The 23,391-nt window shown below is 42.3% G+C and overlaps 2 protein-coding genes across 3 annotated transcripts in view; one reads left to right on the top strand and one right to left on the bottom strand.

The window, feature by feature from the left end:
• The window catches only part of GLP1R (glucagon like peptide 1 receptor), an 86,572-nt gene extending 71,448 nt beyond the window's left edge, over window positions 1–15,124 (top strand). The window contains exons 9-14 of one of the 2 annotated variants that reach the window (XM_018085363.2): window positions 3,248–3,317; window positions 4,041–4,129; window positions 7,898–7,930; window positions 8,263–8,401; window positions 9,283–9,324; window positions 14,296–15,124. In XM_018085363.2, coding sequence (XP_017940852.1) covers window positions 3,248–3,317; window positions 4,041–4,129; window positions 7,898–7,930; window positions 8,263–8,401; window positions 9,283–9,324; window positions 14,296–14,463 — 541 coding nt within the window. In that variant the 3' untranslated portion in view covers window positions 14,464–15,124. The remainder of the gene's footprint in view (window positions 1–3,247; window positions 3,318–4,040; window positions 4,130–7,897; window positions 7,931–8,262; window positions 8,402–9,282; window positions 9,325–14,295) is intronic. The other variant, XM_018085365.2, reaches the window with a different exon arrangement.
• Window positions 15,125–20,112: 4,988 nt separating this feature from the next.
• SAYSD1 (SAYSVFN motif domain containing 1) lies at window positions 20,113–20,643 on the bottom strand. The gene is given in 4 exon segments (XM_029965105.1): window positions 20,113–20,178; window positions 20,180–20,290; window positions 20,292–20,336; window positions 20,338–20,643. Coding segments are annotated over 4 exon segments (528 nt in total).
• Between the last annotated feature and the right edge of the window lie 2,748 nt (window positions 20,644–23,391).

Below are 23,391 nucleotides of genomic sequence, written 5' to 3'. Positions count from 1 at the left end.
AAACTACCCAGCCAAACTTTTATAGAACATTCTCTTTTTTTCCCCCTTTTTTTTTCCTCTTTTTTTGTTTTTCTTTTTACCCCCAGGCATAATCCTTGCTGGAGGGATGCTGCAGTATGAAAATTCAATGTAGTCACACATTTTTGTGGTGTTCGTTAGTATTAAGAACCAGCGCTTTTTTTAGTTCTGAACCAGTTCAGTCAAAGCTGCTTTTTCTGGCTTAAGCAATGCTAGGATTTTCTGACTTTCCTTTTCAAGGTTGACTTGACAATATTCTGTGGCAAGATTGTGGCTGTACTGATATATTGCAAGTTTTATTGAAATTATCAGAATAGGTATAGAGACCATGCAGTCTCTGAGCAGGCAGCATTCCATGGACATATCTTCCCATTGATGTAGGAAATGTATTCAAAGTGCCCATACTGAGCCTCCTACATTATGCAGTGCTCAGAGCTGATTTATGTTTTCTATTAGGGAAAACTGTCACTCACTGCCCTCAGCGGACCTTAAAAGGGGCAATCTTGCACCTTATTGAATTTTCTAAATCTTGTCTAAATATTTGTAAAATACAGCAATAAATAACCATGTGCTGCAGCTGCTCTGAAAGGCAAGATTTCTGTGCCTTGGGCTGTTGGAGCAGCCAGGGATATCCTTCATGCTGTTTGCCATAGCTCTGTCACTGTGGATGTGCAGCGGGCTGTAAATTTCATTTGTGATTTAACTGTTTCCCTGGCTATGAAGAATAACTGGAAGTAAATGTGATCAAGGCTGGGAATTTGAGGCAGTCCTGTGAATGTAGCCATTTGAATGAAGGACCAGAGCCTGCAAGGCTTACTTGCACACTGGCTTCTTCTTTCCTTACATGTGCAGGTATAAACTCCTTTAGAAAGCAATTGTGTTTTAAAAGTGAGCTATTGAAAAATACTTTGTCTAGTTTAGAAGTAAATTTAAAAGCAAGCTGCTGTTCTTAGTTATTAGACCATGCCTAAAAAGCTGATACTTACACATTTTTGTTCCTGTTTGCAATAAAGTATGGGAGGAGAACAACCAGCCTACAATCCTTTTTTAAAAATGGAACCATTCAGCTCTAGCTCTTCAGGGTAAAAAATTTAGTGTTTTCACTTTTAGAGAAAGAATACAGGATTGGTAAGCAAAGGCAGAAGCTTCCCAGTAGCATTTGTTTCACTGGACAAATTCTCCACTCATGGCTCTGAGGCTATTAGTTGCCAAGCATCTTCTGAGTGGTGCTGAGCAAACTGCAGGGATAGATCCCAAACACAATAGATGTTGGTGTATTTATCAGTGTGACAATCACAGAAAGCACAAATGGGCAAGAAATCGTGTACAGATATACCAATTTTATTTTCTGGACACTTTAATAGCCATGACACTTTAATTGACCTGTAGTGGTATTTTTATTGCACACATTTATTTAAAGTAGCTAAAACTGCTATGTGCCACAGGAAGCAAATTAACACACACAGAAATGTAGCAAAGTTAATATAAAGAATTGTTTCTCAGTGTATGTTATTATAAAGAAATCTATAAATTGCCTTTGCATCTATTGCAGCTAGTGAGAAAAGTAGAACTCCACTCCCAGCCATGCCTGTTATCCCATCGGTTTTGAGGGGTTCAAATAAAATTAATTTCAAAGGCTCCATGAAGCTGGCTCCCAGTCACACGTACCAATTAAGTTCTTCTGTTACTCAGATTCCAGCTCAGGTATGCTGACTGCACACAGTCTATATACCTGTTTTCTCCAATATCTAAAATACGATTGAGCTGTAGGTCGTAGAGCTGCTGGCGGCAATAATATGCTTGTTATACGCGTTAAACTGAAACGGAAAGAAAAATGAAATCCTGGGACCTTCTCAGACTTGCATTACCTGCAAGGGAATGTGGAATTGCCACAGCCAAGCTGCTACGCTTTCCTCTCTAGTCTGTGGGCACATGTAGCCATGGGTTGTAGCATGGATCGCTCCCACATACTGCATGGTTTGCTCTTTTTTCTTTCCACTTAAACTGTCCCACTTCAAGGCTGGGAGGGTTTCATCTCCACCACCATCACCCAAGCTGAAGTTTCCGAGATCTGCTAAGAAATCTTAAGGAAAATTGTGCATATGTATGTTTTGATGAGAGATGAAACTTGGAGAGGAAGAGAAACTTGTTTTGTGAAGGAACCTGTGTTTTCTGTAGTGCTGTTTTCTAGTTTGTGTTTCACAGCCTGTGCAGCTCAGAAACTTGCTCACTTTACTGGTGACTGTTGCTTTTGAGTAATGCTGAGCAATATGGCAGGAGGCTAACGAAGTTATTTCATAGAAATGTTAAGAATGCTGTCATTGCAGCAACAAGTGAGCACTGCCCTAACACCTGGGCCACCATTGTGCACAGACATAGCCCATCAGACAGCTGTTGGTGGTCACTGGCTGTGGCCAGAGCAGAACCAAAAAGGACTAGATGTACAAACCCCTCTATGTAAGGTTCACTTCAAACCAGCAATCCCAAACTGTGGCTGTCAGGCATCACTTTTCTTGTCATTGTTCTCCAATATTGCACAAGGAGACAGGAATTTAAAAAGCTAAAATGATACTCATGGGGGGAATTAAGGATTATATTGCCTGCAGCATGCCACTTACTTGGCAGAGGACTCAGGTCAACAAAAAGTTAGGAACTATTACTCCCATCTTTGATTTTACTTGTTTATAATTTTTAAAACTCCCTTTGGGCCAGAAACACTGTGCATATGCACTGAAAGAACTGGAGTTTGCTGCCTCAGTTGCTTTCTCCGGGCTGAAATTAGTAGGTCCTTTATGAAAATAAGGACAAATAAAAGTAGTGCAGAAAGAGGAGGCTAGGAACCACACAGGAAAGATCTGACTCAAACAGACTCCCCTCCTCCCGCTTCTCCTTTCAGCCATATGACAAATTTGACCTTGGTTTTAATGGAATAAATCTTCACCATTAATGGATGATAATCTATAGCAAATGGTGGAGGAGAGCTAGCCATTAGTAGGCAAGAAAGGCCAGTGAGTAGTATCCAGTTGGATTATGATAGCTGCAATAGTACAAAGCATTCAGTGTTTCTGAGAAGCAATTGCCTCTGTTTCCATGTCAGCATGATGCGCTTTCCTAGTATCTAGTCCTTAATATTGTTTTCCATCTGCATTGCTGTGACAGAATGAAAAGCAGGAGATTTAGTAATGTACTGAAACTTTTCCTTCTTGTCTCCTTTTTGTCATCTTCCTAGTTGCTGGACCAGAAACTATAACATGAATTACTGGTTGATCATCAGACTGCCCATTCTCATTGCCATTGGGGTGAGTATGAAGCACGTGCTGCGAGCTGGCAGATTTCCATGAGAACAGGACGTGACATAGTACAAAGATGCACACATGGCCCTTGTGCATGTCCAAAGGCTAATAACCTTTGAGGCTATTGGCATTTTCAGTCAGAAATGTGATTTTATGAAACCAAATTGGTTTCTATCACTGGAATTCCAGACTAGCCTTTTGTTTGTTTAATTTGGCCACATGCTGTCATGTTGTAGTGGCAGGAAATGATAACAAAACAGCATGCTGCAGCAATCCAGTTAATTCCCCAGTGAAGAGAAAGCTATGGCAGGTAGTACAGGGAGGGTGGAGACAGTATTTTAGGTACTGGACTGCGAAAGAGCCACAAATGTGTGGTATTGTGTAGAAATGCCATGTTTTGCAGCCACAATACTGTGTCAATCTCAGATCTCCAGGCAAGGCAAATGGGCCAACCCACATTTTCATAGTGTCTCACTTCCCAGAGAGTAGGTAGGCTTCCCTGCTTTGTTTAATGAAGTGCCTGTGTTTTCAAAGAGGACTTGTGCATTCACAATATGCATTTAGAGCACAACTCCTTAGCAAGGAGTTGAGTTACGTAGCAAATTCTGCAGCTGCAGAGTAGCTGAATGCAGAGACCTACGCGTGCATACACAAACCAGCTTTCTTGAGTACTTGCGCATATGTATTTATTTGATGATGATGATATAAATCCTTCTTTCATTTCTCCAGGTAAATTTCCTCATCTTTATCAGAGTTATATGCATCATCATCTCCAAACTACAGGCTAATCTGATGTGCAAAACTGACATAAAATGCAGGTATGTCTTATGGTGGTCTGGCTCTTTCCATGCCCTTCAAAATAGAAGTAGACAAGAAGGTACACAACATGACTGGATGGACAAACGTGGTTAAAAATCACAGCCCTTGAGTAATGCACAGGTGTGGTGTCACACATTGGTATAGCTGCTTAGTCAGTCCCCAGAAAAGCCTCAGTGAAGCCGGGGGCAGGTATTATACCTGTGTTACAGATAGACAAAGGCTTGATATCTGTCACTTTACAGTCTTCCATTAGACTGGATGAATATTAATTAAACAGATATTTTTTAAATACACGCAGCACATGCAAGTACTAGATGTTAAAGTCGTTGAAAGTGTCCAGAGAAGGGCAACAAAACTGGTGCAAGGGTTGGTAGGAATGACCTGTAAGGAGTGGCTGAGAACTTTTGACTTGTCGTTGCTCTCTACAGCTCCCTGAGGAGGGAAAGTAGAGAGGGTGGAGCTGAGCTCTTCTCCCTGGTATCCAGTGATAGGATGTATAGGAATGATTTGAAGCTCCACCAGGGGAGGGATAAACCGGACATTAGGAAGCATTTCTTTACAGCAAGGGTGGTCAAAGACTGGAACAGGCTTCTTAGAGAGGTAGTCAATATACATGACTGTCACTGTTTAAGGGGCATTTGGACAATGCCCTTAATAACATGCTTTACATTTTGAACAGCCCTGAAGTAGTTAGGCAGTTGGACTACTTGGTCATTGTAGATTTCTCCCAAAGGAAATATCCTATCCTATTCAATTTTGAAAAAAATAAAAAAAAAGTGGTAGAAATAAAAGGTTTCACTTTGAGAAAGTTAAGACGGCTCATTTCGAGTTTTGCTCCTTGTTCTTCATGCCAGTTGTTATTGGGACAGACTTTCAATCTTGAATGCATGAGGTGTTTCAAGAGAAACGTCAGGGTTATCACATAAATGTTTTTGTTTTTCAAGCTTCACCCTATCTGTGTCTCAATTCTTCCTGTTATTTAGTCACCTTGCTAAGATTCATGGTTGCATCCTTCATTTCTGCATCTTGAAGAATACTTTTGTATTGGAGTCTGAAAAACAATGTAGGAATAACAGGTTAGCTGTTGAATTTTCCAGTGTGGAGCTACATGCTGTGGCAGCTGGACTGCTACTGGCGCTGGACTTAGCGACTTTGAAATTGGGTATTTCAGTGCTGCAGCCTTCTAAGCTAGACAAAGCATGTATTTTGGTACATTCTCATCACAGTATAGAGTTGCTTTGTATGTTACCTATCTGCTTTACCTCACTTGAAATTTTAGAAATCCTAATGCATCTTTAGAGCTCAAAGCAGAGAAAAGGACTTGTTTTAATGAACTTTGTTTTCAAGCCTCCTTTTTTTTCTTTTTTTTTTTTTTTTAATTTGAATATGTGTGAGCTTTATTTGCCAGGATAAAATTTGTGGTGATGTAAGGGGGGGATTTTCCAGTCCTTATGGCTTGAACCCATTTAAAAGTCTGACTGTAAATTTACCCTGTCAAGGGAGAAAGCCTTTGCCCTCATGACTTGTGCAAGTGGCAGGAAGGTTTGATGCAGGTGAGCCATCACCTCAGAGATGCATGTTCATACATTTCTTCATTTTACATGTTCAAAAATCTTCTGTGTGAACAGAAGGGTTTTATCAGGAAAGAATTTACCCAGCAACAGAGCCACCTTCTTCACTCATGAAGACTCTAGATTTGGTGGTCTGTCTGGAGGTCGGTGATTGTAACTAGAAGTTTTGGAGAAGTCTTTTACTGAAAAGAGTTCAGTGTGCCTCTGATGATAACAAGACCAGTAATCAGAGATTCCTGTATCAGACTTCTTTTCCCCCTTCTCTTCCACTCAAAGTCACTGGAAGAGATGTTGGGCAGAGGAAAGACAGAACTGCTATGCTGGAATGGGTTATTTTAAACAAGGACTAGTCTAGGTGCCCTAGAAGGTCACTAGTTTAGATATGTATAGAAAGGAGAAAAGTGTTTTGCTTTCAGACCAGTCTGTCTCTCACCTCTCTCCTGTTACCCACTTGCCCACAGCAAGCTCACTGTTCAGTATGGCAGCAAACCTGTTTTCTCTACAGGACTGGAGTTGTGGAGAAACTTCTCCCCTTGCTCAGGGGGATTTTGCTTACCCAGGAATCCTTTTCATAGGACTTTGCATGGCCTCCTGTTTAAGGCAGAACTCTCCAGGTATCCCATCTAGAGCAATTAACTTTGATTAAATAAGCAAGGAGATTGCTGTACACCTACACAACTCCTTATTTTTACCCAGGGCCAATTCAGCTTCAGGCTCCCACTTCTCTGTCTCAGGCAGGTGATGGTGGAGCACAACCTCCATTGCAAGGCAAGCTGGTAAGCTGCTTGTTTAAACAGGCTGCCTATCCCCCAAAGCCATGGTGTGCCTGGGTCTACTAAGAGCTACATTTCTGCTTATTTAAATGTGTAAACCTGTTTAATTTCAACAGCTGCTTTGATTCATCCTCCTCTGGTCCTTGTGTATCAGGGACATGGGCAGGCCAGTGGGTGGGCTGGCAGGAACCTTGCACTTGCTTTGTGATAACCTCATGCAGCAGTACAGGATGCACACTTACTGGGGAGAACGCTACAGAAGACCCAGGGAGGCTGGAGGAAAATACGTTGAATGTGGTTGAGCAGTGTGCCCTTGTGGCAGTGTAGGGTGACTGCACACTGGGATGCACAACCAAGGGCAGAGACAGAAGGTCAAGGGAAGTGACTGATCCCCTCCATTCAGCACTTATGAGACTACTTCTCGTGTCCGCCTTGAGGCTTCCCAGTATAAGAAAGGCAATGTGTCCCTTGCCTTCAGCCTCATGGGTCTTGCATCAATTTTGCACTGGACCAGGTGACACAGGAGGAGGTGCTGCAAAATGGGTTTATTCAGTCCACAGAACAGAAGAGTAAGTAAAGATTTAAGTGCAGTCTTCAGCTAGTGTGGGTTATACAGAAAATGGAGCTGGAGTATTTTCAGAGGGTCACAGTGAAAGGACAAGGGCAGAGGTCACAAGTTATGGCAAGAGAAATTCCCATTGCAGCTCAGGTGAAAGTAAATTCACGGTCAGAGTGATCTGACACTGGAAGAGTGGCCCAAAGGGGCTGTGGAGGACCTTGGAGATATTCGAAACTTTGCTGGACACAGCCTTGACTAACCTGCTGTGAACTGGAGTTCAACAAGAGACTTCCAGAGGTTACTTCCAACCTGAATGATTACATGATTCAGAATAGCAGCCAGTAGCCCTCAGGCACACAAGATCTGCTAAGTACTGACAGCCCTGCTAGATGAGTGATTTCGTATCTACTGAATTGTTGTGAGATCTTGATATATTCTGTGGCCCATGAAGCTCCCATGTGATGCTAAGGCATCTTTCATTATCCTGTTGGGTGTTGTCTATCAAAAGAGAGTTAAGGATCATTCTTGTGAATTTTTTCCTGTGGTTGTGTCTTTTGAGCAGTGCTCTCTCACATGTGAAAAATGTTTTATTCCAGGTTGGTTTGTCTTCTTTCCTTTGCTAGCTGTGTCTTTGAACTTGCTGTTTAAATCATGGAGCCATCACTCACTTTAACACAGCTTAATTGCTTTGACAAAGTGTTCCGCAGTTACAGATAGTTACAGCGAAGATTTAACACACCGCAGGGTGGAATAGCAAGCACGCCTCCCTTTGCCAAGATACTTTTAAAATATTCAAATTATTGATAGATTATTTCTTTCAGGCCATCAACAAAGTAGGTTTTGGTCATCTTTCCCGAATTACAGGTGGAGAAAAAGATACGCAGGAAGACATCACAGGTACAAGAAAGCACATGGCCTCCTTCTGAGTTTGGAAGATTTTCCAGGTTAAATACAGCTGGATACAGAGAGTAGCTCTCACCAAGAAATGGTCTGCAGCGAAGGGGTAGGGGCAGTTAAATGATATGGAAACTTACTAAGGTTATTTTGAGGATTTCTTTTTTTCCTGCTGCCTCTGGAGGAGGACCTTGCATCACAAAGTGGTACAGTGGCTCACCAAAGCTGACAGTGTGTCAGAAGCAGAATGCAGAAACAGTGACTCTCAGTGATCATTTGGATCAACAATGATCTATTCAGTGGCACTGTGTTTTTTTCTTTCTTTGTGGTCTTAGGCTGGCCAAGTCTACGTTGACTCTGATCCCACTACTGGGGACCCATGAGGTCATCTTTGCCTTTATTACGGATGAGCATGCCAGAGGGATGCTGCGCTTTGTGAAGCTTTTTACTGAACTCTCCTTTGCTTCATTCCAGGTAGCACTCACAGTGTACACATGTGCATAAGATACTTTTTAGCTGCTATTTGGGGACCTGCTTTCTCTCTAATTCATTGCATGTTCCCTGTTCCTTATATTTGTTAGTTTAGCACTGGATGTTACAGGATTATGACAGTGAAAGTATAAGGACTAGGTTTTAATAGCCAGCTTAGATGTTAGTGTCACATACACTTATTTTCAGTGTCTTAAATTTACTGCAGTAAACTGGTATTCCTGTCTATAGATTAATATTTACTTCCTATGGTTCACCTCAACGCAATAACAAAAGTGTCTGTGATTTCATGTAATTGTATAATGGCATTGCTGAAAGCAAATTTTGTGCTTTCTCTGGTGTTTTTGATACTCCTTGGAAAATCTGTGCTGTGAGAAGTCTGCAACTGTAACTGCATGTGAAGAGGATGTAGGCTTATTGTGACTTTTATTTAACTGTTGCCTTAGGTAAAGGCTATTTTGAGTCTCCTTGTTTAAAGAAATCATTATTCCTTTAGTTTCCCTGCACGCTCACTAATCCCCTGTTTATCAAGCACAGAGATGTATTTAAGACAACTGTGAATTTCTCACTTATGAAGTGTTTATGACTTGAAACCAGGTAAGGAAAAAAGAGGGGAAAGGAATCATTTAACAAAAATAACAGGTTGAAGAAAACAGTAACTCATTTTTCCTAAGATCATGTGCTTTGAGATATAGTTTGGTCAAACCTCTCCTCTGCCATGAGAGCTGACAGGGGCCAAAGATTGTCTCCACCTTTCAGTCTTATCATGGACATGCCAGTGTGGAGCCTCTAGACCTCTGCAGTTTTGTTTGACAAAGCAAGGAAACTGCTCTGCTGACTATTCTTCTGGTTTTTGTTGGTTTCAGGGGCTGATGGTTGCAATTCTTTACTGTTTCATCAATAATGAGGTAAGAGAGACACCATTTGTTCCAATTTGCCTTATCAGCATACACTGTAGGAAAAGGAAATTGAAAATGGTCTTGAACTGCTAAATTGTCCTTTTTCAGAAATTTCACTTTTTTTTACAGACCCTTCCCTGCACAGCTGCACAGGATAACTCAAGAGACAAATGTTGTTGGAAGGAATTCAGGCAGTATAATTTAGGGTCACTATTTGTAGATGTGGAATCTCACAAATTGTCTTGCTCACAATTGTACAGTTTGTACTGCTGGAATCTTTTTTTAAGAATTATAGCTGCTCTTCTTAATCTCATGGTGCTTCTTTTTTGCTTGTTTTGGTGAATGTGGGAGTGGAGCCCTTTTTAATCTGTGAACTCAACTGACTGTTGAAGCTGGAGAATCCTCATGGCTATTGCTGTATAGTTTGGTTTCATTTGGTTTCCCTGTGGCCCAGCTCTTGAAGACATAATCACTCTCTCATTAAGAAACTGAACTTCACAAAGTGGTGAGCTCTCCCACAGGCCCAGAAGAAATGTATCTTTGGCTTTGAGTAATTGATTGCAAATACCATCTCCTGTGGATTCTGCTGAATCCCAGCCTTGTTGGGTGAAAGGGTATAATTCTGTTTCCATATCGCAGGAATTCCTCATGTTACCTTCTAAGTGATTATTATCATTCATTCGTTCATTCATTCAGCAGCCAGATTTTCAAGGGAAGCAAACACTTCCTATTTGGCAGTACATTATTAAATTAAATGAGCATTAATGTGTTTTACACTCACACTAAATCTACTTTTAACCATGACCTGGTAATTCAAGATCACCTATTGAGAGACAGGCCTCATCAAAGAATTGGAATTGGTGGAAAAATGTGCTACTTGTGTCATTATGGCCAGGCTGGAGTCAATAGAAAAGCAGCAGGCATCCTGAACTAAGCCTTGCAGGAGAATGTTTACTTTTGTAGCTTGTGGGTAAGATTTTGTTTAAGTGAATCTGTTAGTTGTACTGCTTGTGAAACTCAAAGGTAGGTAGCAACAGGCTTTACTCAAATATTAATTAGAGAATATTTGTTTCAAATTCCTTGTACAGCTTTACAGGTGTACTTTAATTGTAAAATGCAGCATTGTCTGCTGGTACATCCTGTATTTCTTTTGATTCACTTTGGCAGCTGCAGCCAGGCCTCTCCTGAGTAATGTCCAGTAATTTCCTTCACATGATATGAGGGCAAAGTTACATCATAACTCAGACTCTATTACAAACCTGAAACAGGTAGGCTTGTTTCATTTTAGGGGGCTTACTGTGTAATAGCCTATCTATGTTTCTAAGAGATCCTTCAAATCTCTTATTACTATAATTCTCTTGCTTTTGTAATATAGTTCATAAAATCTAACCACAGTGTGCTCAGCTTCACTGACAGACAGTCTAGGATGAATTATTCTGCTTGTTCCAGCTCTTGTTAAAAGAAGGGAGTAGGGTTTTGTCAAGCCCAGTCATCAGCATACATAAAATAAATCCATGTAAAGAGTTTGATTAAATAAAGTCTCTTCTATTTCTTTTCTATATGAGAAATATTTTCCTAAACTGAATGAGAAACTGTTTGTCTTCTGACACACTATATGTGTCCAAAGAATATCCTTGTTTGCAATGTGGTCTATATTTTATTTTTGTCTGTGACTCATTGACTCCTTTGCTTTTTCCTTAACCATACAGAATGAAAGATCTTTACAAGTCCTAGTGCCCAGATCAAGAGTAGAAATTTAGCTAGAAGTGTTATTGTTATCCTTTTCTAGTATCTACTTCTGAAAAAACACTAGAATATGTTCATATTTAAATCTTATTTCATCTGAAAGATTCTGGATTTTCTCTGAACTTGTTCTGAAGCCAATAGCAGGACCTTACCTGTTACCACTGTTGTTCTTTGCAAAATGAGCTAGGGTTAATATGACCAGTTTTTCTGCAGTTAGTACTGCTTTCTATAAGAAATATTTTAAACCACAGAGATGCTGCCTTTTTCCAACAGTTAGTTTAAGATGGTTCAGGTTTAATTCTCTGTAGTCTTGGTTCTCCTTTTTGCCTCTTTCCTGTCACTATGGAAGTACACTTCACTCTCGTCTACATTAAAGAATCTGTCCTGATGCCAGGACTCTTGAATTCTTTAAATACTGCCCAATCCTCCCTTTTTCTTGTAATTTCTTTTCATTCTCCATATAGAAAACTCATTAAACTTCCATCAGCTCCATTCCATCCCATTTCAGACCTACTCTCCTTTCACTGTGATTTGTTGAGATTTTTTTTTTTTGCCAGAATTTAACTATTTTGTAATCAGATTCCACATTCATTGCCACGCTCTCAACATCCTTCCCCATTAGCTGCATTAAACTCGATCAACTGGCCTCTATGAGAAGTCTTCTCCACTTTAACCCTCCATCACCATCTTTTTCAAATTCTCCTACCTCTTCCCTTTCAAAATACGCTACATAAACATTTTTCTTCTTCCCCTTTCTCACGTGTCATGGTTTAACCCCGGCAACTAAGCCCACGTGGCCACTCGCTAACTCCCCCTTGGTGGGATGGCGAAGAGAATTGAAAGAGTAAAAGTGAGAAAACTCATGGGTTGAGATAAAGACAGTTTGACAGAAAAAGCAAGAGTTGTGCGTGCAAGTAAAGCAAAACATGGAATTCATTGACTACTTCCCATTGTCAGGCAGGTGTCCTCCCAACTTCTTGTGCATGCCCAGCCTGCTCGATCTCAGGGTGGGATGAGAAGCAGAAAATGCCTTGGCACTGTGTAAGTATTTCTCAGCAATAAAAAAAGCATCTCTGTATTATCAACACTGTTTTCAGCACAAATCCAAAACACAGCCCCATACCAGCTGCTATGAAGAAAATTAACTCTACCCAGACAAAATCAGCATATCACAAGAGGTTTGTTCTTGGTTTCCTTTTCCCTGTAGAGCTTATTTCTGGGGAATCTTATTGACACGTGGAAGTTACTATGATAATAATTTTGCTGAAAGATCTGTAGGTCTACTTCTGTGCTAGAGAACTGCCTCTTTGCAAAATAAATCTTAAGCTGTTCCCTTGGTTATACATTCACAGCCATCTAGGCAAAAGCTCAATTCAGCACAGACAGCAGAGCTGCTCCCTATCCTTTTCCTAACCTTTTGAGAGAAAATTTATATTCTGTCATACAGATCCATTCCTAAGATAGATCCTTTCCTACAGTCTTTTGTTCCAGTCTTCCATTCACTTATCTCAATCTTGCAGGCTATTTGTATCATAGCTATAGCCTGTTATGTCCTCCCTTTGACTGACTTGAAGGTACCTATTTCTATTGCTCATTGACTTATTCTGTCAGTCAGTACATTCATGCTTTTGTTCAGGGTTTGCCTGTAAATCTCTACAACAGCTTTTTCCCAGTGCTGCCTGTTGTTTTTCATGCCCACAAAAGATGCCAAGGGGTGGTAATATGGCCAATTCTGCAGACAGTATGGTTCCTGCATTTCTGTCTTTATCTGGCCATTCTCCCTCATTCTTCAGTGCCAAGCTATCCCAGACACACTGTCTTTCTCTGGTGTCTTTGTGCACCTTTTAACACAACAACTCCCCGTTACCATGGTACAACACAAGCTTCCATCTTAGCATCTTTTCTTCTGACCCATTTGGTTGTGATACTGGAGAGACAGATTCCATTGTCAGAAACCCAGAGATGCAGCTGGTTCCCATCAGGACAATATTCAATACAGGGGCTATAGCCCAGAGCTGATAAGCACTGCTAGAGGTACCCAACAAGGGAAGACAATTAGTTATATAAGGCTTTGCTCCTTTCTTTTAGGGCTGCCTCCCAGATTCAGTATTTCACAGGGAACAAGCAGAGGAGACAGACATACAGCAGCTGGTTCCCTAGGAAGTTTCCTTCAGAATATGAAGGTTTCAGCAGCCCAGGAATGATGACAAGTCTATGCTGAAACTGCCATCAGCCTGTTTAGTCTCTTGGTGGTCAGTACTAGATCCTAAAAGGAAGCAAAAAGCATCTCTCCAGAGAAGGCTCACTTGAGTGATCCACCTACAGTGAACTTATTTCCAGGCTGAAGTACACGCCATAATGAATTGATTACTGTAGTTGCACTCCTGCCTTCCTATCTAGAGTACGGGGTGTTCAATTTTCTGTCCTCTGCCTTATGTGTTAAAAGCTAATGGAGGTTCTTACTTTGGTCAAGTGGCAAGAACTTTGCCCATGGAACTGGGAGATCTAAATTCTGGTCTTGTGTAGCAGTGAAAAGACCCTGGGTAAACTTCCAAATGAGTACAGAGGTTACAGAGTTCAACCCAGAACCTGCGACTAGATCAGTATATTTTGTAGCTTTAAAAAAAAGCTAGTATCTGGAAAAAGATACTGGAATTGCTATTTAAACAGTACAGTCTTCAACTTGCTTAATTGTTGTTTTGAATTCTGAATAAATCTTCATTTTTGTATGGAATAAAAAAACTTACATAAATATTCAAAGAACAAAAATAATCCAGGACATAATAATGTTTAAATCAAACCAGAAGTTAGAACAGAACTCTTAAGAATACCTGTGGTGACAGTATTGAGCACGAAGCCAATCTGTTCAGACATTTCATGGCTGATAAGCAAAATCAACTTAATTGTTGGTATCGGCAGGGCACAATCAGTATTGCAGGTGAATACAATTTAGAGTAAAATAATGAAGCTAAGATTTTCTGGTGCATAAAAGAGCTTTATTTCTACAAGTAAACAGGAATGTCATTATTTCAAATGTGAAATACCCTACAATGGACTAACAAGATAATTGGATAATTTGAAGCAATAATATTGCAGGTTTCAGCTTTTCTCAGCAGTGTGGTATCTTTTTTTTTCTCTTTTTTCCCCTTGCTCTTTTCTAATGCAAATGGAGTCATTTAAAGAGCGGATTAGTTCTACATTAATTCCTTTTGTTTTCTTCTTTGCTTCTGTTAGGTTCAGATGGAGTTTCGGAAAAGCTGGGAGCGCTGGAGATTAGAACATTTGTATGTCCAGAGAGACAGCAGTATGAAACCTCTGAAATGTCCAGCCAACAGCATCAGTAGCGGAGGCACGGTAGGCAGTAGTGTCTATGCTGCCACTTGTCAGGCCACATTCAGCTGAGATTTCTGCAGGTGAATCAGACTGAGAACAATGAACTGTATGATATACCTGAAAACCCTTAAATACCCAAGCAAGTGGCTTAAGTATGCCATCTCCAGCAAGAAACTTAAGCATATGCTGCTCATTGCCTGCAGGCTGTTGGACAAAGGTTTCTAGCGAAAGCAATCTGCTAATGTAATCAACACATCAGAGGAAAAATTGATCACGTCTAAAGTAAGTTAAAAGAGTTTCCTCCTATTTGCACACAAGGCCTCCAGGTGTCCAAAACTTAAGCATAGCATTGATCCAGTCTGAAACCACAGGGTCAATGGCTTATTACTGTTGAGTGGGCGAGCTGAGTGATTGACTGATTAAATTACGAGGATACAGAATATGATTATTGCCAAAAAATACGTTTAGACTTTTATGGGGACAAGGTAAGGTCACCATTTATAGAAAAAAAATAATTTAGTGAGACACAACTCATGTTTTAGGGAAGAACCAGTTTTGTAGTAGGAGTTTCCCAAAGTTAAAGTTGAAAATATGCTAACCTTTTTTCTGTGTAGGTGAAGGACAGCATCCTGAAGGTTTATCAATTTACAGCAGGTAGTTTGGTGAACACTTGAACACTTCTGAATGCTCTTTTTAAGCTTCACTTGCAAAAAAAAAAAAAAAAAAAAAAGAACTAAACTCAGTATCTGTTAGGGGCCTCATCTGTACTAATTACAGAATTAGGTACACATTATCTCTGTTGATTTGGATGGAAGTGTCCCCTAAATGCACAGCCCTTCCATTACAATTGGTACTCTGCTTGTCTGGTGGGCACACAGGGATGGGATAATGACTTCTGCTTCAAGAGAATGTTTTCTGTCGAAGCTTTACTCTGTTTCGTGTGGGTGCAAGCACACAGAAGTCAGCTAGTGGCCACTGCTGGTCGTAGCACATCTCATGGCATTGAAAAGATTCACTAGTTGGCATTGTGGGCTCACTTTTGTTTCTCCTTCAGCCTTGGTCCTTTTCTCCAGAGATGAGGTACCCGCACTTGGGGGCAGGAAGGCAGCCCTTGCATAGGGCACAGGTTCAGGACCAAGGAGAGCTCCTGCCCGGGTGGGCTGCCATCCTCCTCCAGAATCTACCTGCTTCCCATGAGTGGGATTCCAAAAAAAAAAATCCCCAAACTATCCTGAACTCCATGAGCTTTTGTGAGTTTAAAACAGTGAGGGCTTGTGCAGTGACTGTATTTGCACTGCACAGTGTTTCCCTCCCTGATGTTTACAAGAGTTGCTGGGGAAAAACAGAGGTACCTTTACAAGCAGGAGGTAATCCATTGCATCACTCAATAGCAAGCTTTACATATCTTTACTCAGCTGTTACTCGGCTCCCTTTACAACAAAGAGGCCAAATGCCAAAGACTAGTCCTGAGAGTCTCCCTGTTCAGAGACTTTTTAGTAAGTAACTTCCATGGCATAGCAGTTAAGAAATACTTAGCAGAAATAACACACCACCACCACTACCACCCTCCAATTTTCAAGTCTCTTTGCACTTGCACTCACAGCCCCCATTACCAAGAAAATACACTGGATATTCTGGGATGTAATTCAGCATCTTTCCTGCCTGAAGCTAGATTGCTTTGCATGGTATTATTTAATCATTGTATTAGAATCCGAATTGCCAACAGTGTGGATTAGTTTTGGAATCACCAGGTTAGAATTGAATTAAGAGAGGATGTGTTACCTTATTCTGCTATAATACTTGTAATAGAGCTCCAGGGAGAAAGTCAGACATGTTTGTAGAAATCCACCACAGTTCTCAGGCTGGCTTATATATGTTTAGCATGCTGGCTTCTATGTGGGCCATTCCCAGGCCTTCCCTCCTTAACATCAGTTGCAGAACTAACTTTGGAATGAAGCACCTCAGGTTCTTCTGTAAATTTAATAACTAGCTTCTGTGTTGTGTGACCGTCAATACAATACTTGACTACCACATGCAGATATTAACTGCTGGCCTAAAATATAATTAATTAGCTTCCTATACGTAGAGAGTATGCTTGATATTTCTATCTACCATGTACTCTGATGTGCTTTGAACAGGAAAAGAATGGTAGTCACTGGTAGGTGAAAAGGCAGCGTGATGACAGATGAAATTTGCAGCTATAGGATAATGCACTCTGGAGGGAATAATTTCACTCATTAATATTCAAGAGTGGATACTAGTTTTCCAGGGCCCTGCTTAGTTGCTTGTAAACCTGGGAAAAAAAGTTTCTGCTGCTTACGCAGCTGTTAGCAAGATGATAATTTTGCTATGACAACAGGAAGTTACAGAAGTGTTTTAACTCACTACTGCACTGGGAAAAAATGTGTATGTAACAAATGAAAGAGGAAAGTCATAGGAATAGAGAGCATTTCCATGTGTGGTAACAAACCTGTACTTAGTTGCTGTCACAAGGTTCTTTCAACAGCTTGACATGCTTTTGAGTTAGTAGGCTCTTCTTGTCCCTCCTAGTCATTTGAGAAGTGAGAGCTTTGGGCCCAGAAGAATAGCTCTAGCACCAGATATCAAACTTATCTTGGTAACTTTTGCCTTGTTAGAATACAAGAGAAAAATTAGGTAACAAAGTGAGGTCTTATCCAAGCAGAGGGTTGTGGAGGAATTTTTTTCCCTCTCTGATTAAGCTCTCACTTCTTCAAACTTTTTTAAATCCCCTCTAAGAATAACTCAGTGAAAGTTATTACCACTAAAGCAGAATTACAGTATTCATGTATTTAGAGACAGTGCAAGGTCTCAATGCCAATTTCTCTGTCATTCTTTATCTACTTCAGTAAAACCTTTTACAAGCCTTTGTTATTCATGTCATCTCTATTTCAAAATGTGTAATGTACATTTATTTGGGTAGAAGGAAATAGGCGAACCAACACAAAGCACTGGAACAGATGAACTGTGTCAGTTTTTATTTCTTGTGCCTTCCAGCTTCATGCTCACTTATTGTGGTAACTTGTTTCATGAAGCATTAAGTACAAGAGTCTATAAATCCATCTGGACATAATGCAACTAGAGTTTATAGCAAGTGAAAACTTTATTTCCAGCATTGCTGCTATGAAGTTTTATAATTTCCTGAATCTTACCTTATATTTAATATTTATTTGCATGTATTTCCTTGTTTTAAAAAACCCCCACAGAATCGAACTGTACAGGATGTCAGATTATCAATTCCCCATAAACACTATGCTGATGTTTATTTTTATCATTGTGAATAAAGTTTCAACTCACAAAATTCCATTGTTTACAGGTGTTTTGAGTATCATCTGACTACTTCTTGACCTATAATTAGAATAGCGTTTAAGAATGGAAAGGTTCACAGTTCATGGTTCTTCTGAGGAAACAAATAATTATATTTGCTACTCTGTGTCCACTACAAAGAGGCCTTTGAACCTGCAGAACCTATGTTAATCAAAACCAAAATGCAGCATCACTACTGGGGTTCTGCAGGGCTCCATCTTAGGCCCTGTCCTCTTCAGCCTCTTCATAAATGACTTGGACACAGGACTGGAAGGGACATTAAGCAATTTTTCAGATGTCACAAAACTGGAGGAGCTGTTGACTCACTTGAAGGCAAGGAGGCCCTGCAGAGAGGCCTTGACAAATACCAACCGTATGAAGTTCAACAAGGGGAAGTGCCAGGTTCTGCACCTGGGATGGGGCAACCTCGGATGTATGTACAGGCTGGGGAATGAGATGCTGGAAAGCAGTGCCATGGAAAGGAACCTGGGGGTCCTGGTTCCTGGCAAGTTGAATATGAGTCAGCAGTGCCCTGGCTGCCAGGAGGGCCAAATGTCCCGGGGAGCATCACCAGCCAGTCAAGGGGGAGCACCCCCAGCCAGTCAAGGGAGGGGATTGTCCCGCTCTGCTCTGCACTGGGGCAGCCTCACCTTGAATACTGTGTGCAGTTTTGGGCACCACAATATAAGAAAGATATTACGCTATTAGACAGCGTCCAAAGGAAGGCAGTGAAGATGAAGGGCCTTGAGGGGAGTCCATGTGAGGAGTGGCTGAGGGTACTTGGTCTGTTCAGCCTGGAGAAGAGACTGAGGAGAGACCATCGCAGTCTACAACTTCCTCATGAGGGGAAGAGGAGGGGCAGGCGGTGACGAGTGACAGGACCCGAGGGAATGGCCTGAAGTTGTGTCAGGGGAGGTTTAGGTTGGATTTAAGAGGTTTTTCACCCAGAGGTTCACCCAGAGGGTGGTTAGGCACTGGAAGAGGCTCCCCAAGGAAGTGGTCACAGCATCAGCCTGACAGAGTTCTAGTGTTTGGATGATACTTTCAGGGACATGGTGTGACTCCTGGGGATGGTCCTGTGCAGGGCCAGGAGCTGGACTCTGTGATCCTTGTGGGTCCCTTCCAACTCAGCATATTCTGTGCTTCTGTGATTTGTACAGTCAAGAGGAATGTGTAATAATAATGAGAACTCTGAGGGATTTTTACCAGAGGATGGTTGATTATGTGCAAATCAAAAAATTCTGGGTTTGGCTTTAAATAGCGGCATTTGGAAATTAGACAAAAGCCTAAGAAGCTGTGAGAGTGCTGTGGAGAGCTACTGAGAGATGTTTAACTACTGAGTGATGCTTAACAGTGTTAACATATTATGTATATTTTAATCTATTAATCTCTTTCCAGTCCAGTTAAATTCAAAACACCACTTCCTTTTGTTTCCACAACCAATGAGAAAACTTGCAGTAACTCAAGCCTGAACACTGTGTTTAACAGTTAAATTAGACAAGGCATAACAAATCAGGATTTGAAGGACCAATTTGTGGGTTTTTTTCTCAACTTTGTCCTTAGAGGCACAAGTTGTAGCAGCTGCTCTTCACTATGACTTAATGATTTCATTGAATCACATAATCGTTAAGGTTGGAAAAGACGTTTAAGATCAAGTCCAACTGTCTACCTAGCACCACCACAACAATCACCAGTAAAACATGTTCTCAAGTGCCACATCCACCTGTTTTCTGAACACTTCCAGAGATGGTGACTCTACCACTTTGCTGGGCAGATCTGGTTTAATGCAATGATCTGTATATTAAAAATAGTGGCGGATCATACAAGTACACCTGCCAGGCATGTCTTTTTTTTTGCTTATGTTACAAATTATGAGAACTAATATGAAGCAAACAGACTTTGCATGATAATCAGATGTTTGTGTTAGATCAAAGACACGAGTGCAAACTGAAACAGCAGTCTGTTTTAGATAAATGGATAGCACTTCTTCATGTCTTTTCTTCAGAAAGAGGCTTCCAGCCAGTACTGGGAAGAGCAGCAGTTGGACCATTCTAGTGAAGGTGTAGTCAAAGCTGCGGCAGAACTCCTATGGAGCTGAAATGCACCAGCTGACACGCTGGCAGCCACAGCTGTGACAAGGCCGTGCCTCTCGGGGCCGCCCGACAGCGGCCGCAACAGCTGCCCGGCCCCCAGGAAACCAGACCAGAGCGCGGGCTTTGCTACGGCTTTATTCGGGACCGGACGGCGCCGGGGGACTCGGGGCCAGCAGTAAGGCTCAAGAAGGCGTTTTGTATAGAAACAACCCCCGTCTCCTCCCCCGTCGGCCCTTCCCGGGTCCTGTGGACGGGCGGGCGGCGGGCAGGCAGCACAGCGGCTGTCCCCGCCCGGGCCCCGCTACCTGCCCGCGGCGGGCCGGTAGTGCAAGCTCCGCTCCAGCTTGCTCGCCGTCAGCGTGCCCGGCGATGGCGGCGCAGCCGGGGTTGAACACGGAGTAAGCGCTGAGCTCGCCGGGCCGCCGCTCGGCGGGGCCGCGGGTGCCGGCGTACATCCAGTAGAGCAAGGAAGAGACGAAAGTAGGGCAGCCCCAGCTCCAGCTCCGCGAACAGCGCCAGCAGCACGGGCCCAGAGAAGCACCTTCAGCAGCAGCGGGCGCGCCCACACCGGAGCCGCCTGCGCCGGCGGCGATGGACCTGCGGAGGCGGCAGCGAGACGCGGCTCAGGCACCGACTGGCGCCGCACCCCCGACCCGCCCGCCTCGGCACTCACTGAGCAGCGCCGCCGCCCGGCCCAACTGCGGCCCGCGGTCCCTCGGCGGGCTCCGGAAGCCGCGGACACTCCGGCGGGTCCGCGGGGCGCGGAGCGGCCACAGCAACTACCGCGGGCGGCGCGGAACTCGGCCAGCGCCCGCTGCACGGCCGCCGACATGGCCGAGCCGCGCCTGCGCAGGGCCCGTGACGGCTCCGTGGGGAGGCGGGGCCGGTGGAAACATAAAAAAACGGGGAAGAAGAGCTGGGTCCCCCACCGTGGGGAGCCACAAGTAGTGAGCTGTTGCTCGCGTCGCTGCTCTGTATGGGTAGCAGAGCCGGCCGACCGGCTCTGGTGAAAAGCTGTAGTTCACCAGAGGCCTCCTCTTGTGTTTTGTTTTCACAGAATCAGAATCTATCAGGTTGGAAGAGACCTCGAGTCCAACCCATGACCGAACACCGCCATGTCAATTAAACCATGGCACTAAGTGCCATGTCCAGTCTTTCCTTAAGCATCTTCAGGGACAGTGACTCCACCACCTTCCTGGGCAGTCCATTCCAATATCTAATCACCCTTTTTTGTGAACGAATTCCTTCTAATGTCCAACCTGAACCTCCTCTGGCACAGCTTGGGGCTGTGTCCTCTTGTCCTTTCACTAATTGCCTGGGAGAAGAGGCCTACTCCCACCTGGCTACAACCTCCTTTCAGGGAGTTGTAGACAGTGACAAAGTCTCCCTGACCTCCTCTTCTCCACGCTAAACAACCTTAGTGACCAGTGTTGGCACCAAAAGGAAGAGGTGGGAGAGAGAATAAAGTGTGGGGAAACCAAATCCTGGGGAAGGTGAATAAAGTGTTCACAGCCAGGCTGACCAGCAACATTTGCATCAGGCATTCGTTTTAGAAGAGTGTTGAGCAGCCCAGGCAGGGGCAGCATGGAGGAGGTGGAGGAGGAGGGCACTGCCGTGGCCACGGCCACTCACCATGTGAGGAGCCAGGGCTCACCCTGTGCCACCCGCTGCTGGCCATGGAGAAAAGTGTGTGGTGAGCTCCCTCCAACAGAGGCCCACAGGCCTTGCCAGCATCCATCTCGCTCTCTCTTTAAATAAAAAACTAAGATTGGGAAAACCAGCTCCATCACATCACATTTCAGCTATCAGCACTGCCAAGAAATGAAAATTTATTTACAGGATCTGTCTCTTAGCCTCAGGAGTAAAATATTCATCATTCTCCAGCAGTAATAGTCAGCAGTGAGACATCATTTCATCCTGCAGTGCTGTTTCCAGTTACTTATAGCCTTCTCAGAAGTGACCTTTGGGGCTGAATGTCTCATGCATGTGTCAGCTCAGAAGTGATTATGAGAAGTCTAATAAAAATCAATTTGGGTGTTCTTAAGTTATCTTAATGTGGAAAAAATTGTGTTTTTCCCCAGCTAAATCATTTTTCAAATGCCTATTTTATGCTTGGTTACAAAATTATTTTCTTTTAACCTTCCGACTTTACAAAAAGTGCTGCAATGAATGACATTTTTCTCTCTATTTGTGGAAATTTGATTTTGAAATAACAGTCAAAAATGTTTTAAGATAGCCTGCACAGGGCATCATTTTAATTTGATATTTTTTTCTTCCTCTTGTTCTACTGTTCATTGAAATAGCTCCTTGTTCTGTATATATCATTAGTCACACTAGTAGTTATACCTGAGCTTAATACCTCCTTTGCGAGCTGCACTCAGTGATTCACATGCTGTTAAATTTAAATCAAAATTTTCTGGTTTTACTATGTGTTTGCTATTGTGCATCCAAATAGCTATTTTATGGCTATGTTGAGCTACCTATATTGCCATGTATTGTTAGGAAACACACAGAATAGTGCCATGAATCAGGCCTTTGAGGCCTAAGAGCACTCCACTACCCTCAACTGTAAATGAGGGTTTCACTGCAGACAAATACCTGTACAAATTTGTACTCATAAAGTCTTAAATTTCTTCAATATATCTTGTTTTAAACAACAGCTTAATTGAATAGACAGTTTTGTTTGTTTGTTTAACAAACCATACGGACAGTTTGTTTTCTACTCCAGTGCCTACAAAGATCCTTGGCAGTTCACCAGTCCTAATCTTTGGATCCTCAGCCTGTGATTGGGAGTGCAGAGGGGACATGGAGAGGCTGAAGAATACTTCAGTGGGACTTGAATCACTTCATGTCTTTCTCACTATTTATGAGAAAAACAAATTGAATATAGTGGGTCTGTAGGTGTGAGACTGAGACAAGGGTTTCTCCCCTTTGGTGCAGCCAATGATTAATTGATAAATCTCTAAACCTGCATTCTTGATAACAGAAATCCTGAAACTGCCCATCAACTTCTAGGAGGCAGCATTAAGATCACTTAAAAAACTTAGGATTTTTTTTCATTTGTTTTGTAATAGATCGTACTACATAGAAGTTCACATGTGTATTTCTCTCTGCCAAGAAGAAAACCTTTGTTCTTTATAAATTTCCACTTCAACAATTTTGAAACCTTTTTCCTTATCCCGGCTATCAACTTTTCATTATATTTTAGTATTTATGATACAGAAGAATTATTGCATTCTGCTCTCAGCCAGTTGTCACCAGCGTAAGGAACTAGTGTTCCAAGCCATTAGGAACTTTGTCTATGGCACTCTGTCAGCAAGTGAACTGAAGGAGGTAAAGTGCCTGCTGAAAGAATTGGCAGAACAAGAAAGCTATCGAAGCCATACCCAAAGTGCATTCGATTTTATATTTTTGGGGCGGTGACTGCAGAGTTTTTCTTAATTAGTTATCAAGTATCTCTGCTCTTCCATGCTCCTTAAAGAAGAGAACTGAAACTAATTCAATGAGGTGTTTTTATATGACAAATAGCATTAGAACTGTTTGTAGCAAAATATCAACTCAGCTGAGTTAACCTAAGCAT

This window comes from Manacus vitellinus, unplaced genomic scaffold (assembly GCF_001715985.3).
Source record: "Manacus vitellinus isolate BGI_N305 unplaced genomic scaffold, ASM171598v3 scaffold_8_pilon, whole genome shotgun sequence".
In the NCBI taxonomy this organism is placed as follows: domain Eukaryota; kingdom Metazoa; phylum Chordata; class Aves; order Passeriformes; family Pipridae; genus Manacus; species Manacus vitellinus.
Note: the sequence above shows the minus strand (reverse complement) of the source record. Positions and strands in the feature narration are given on the sequence as shown.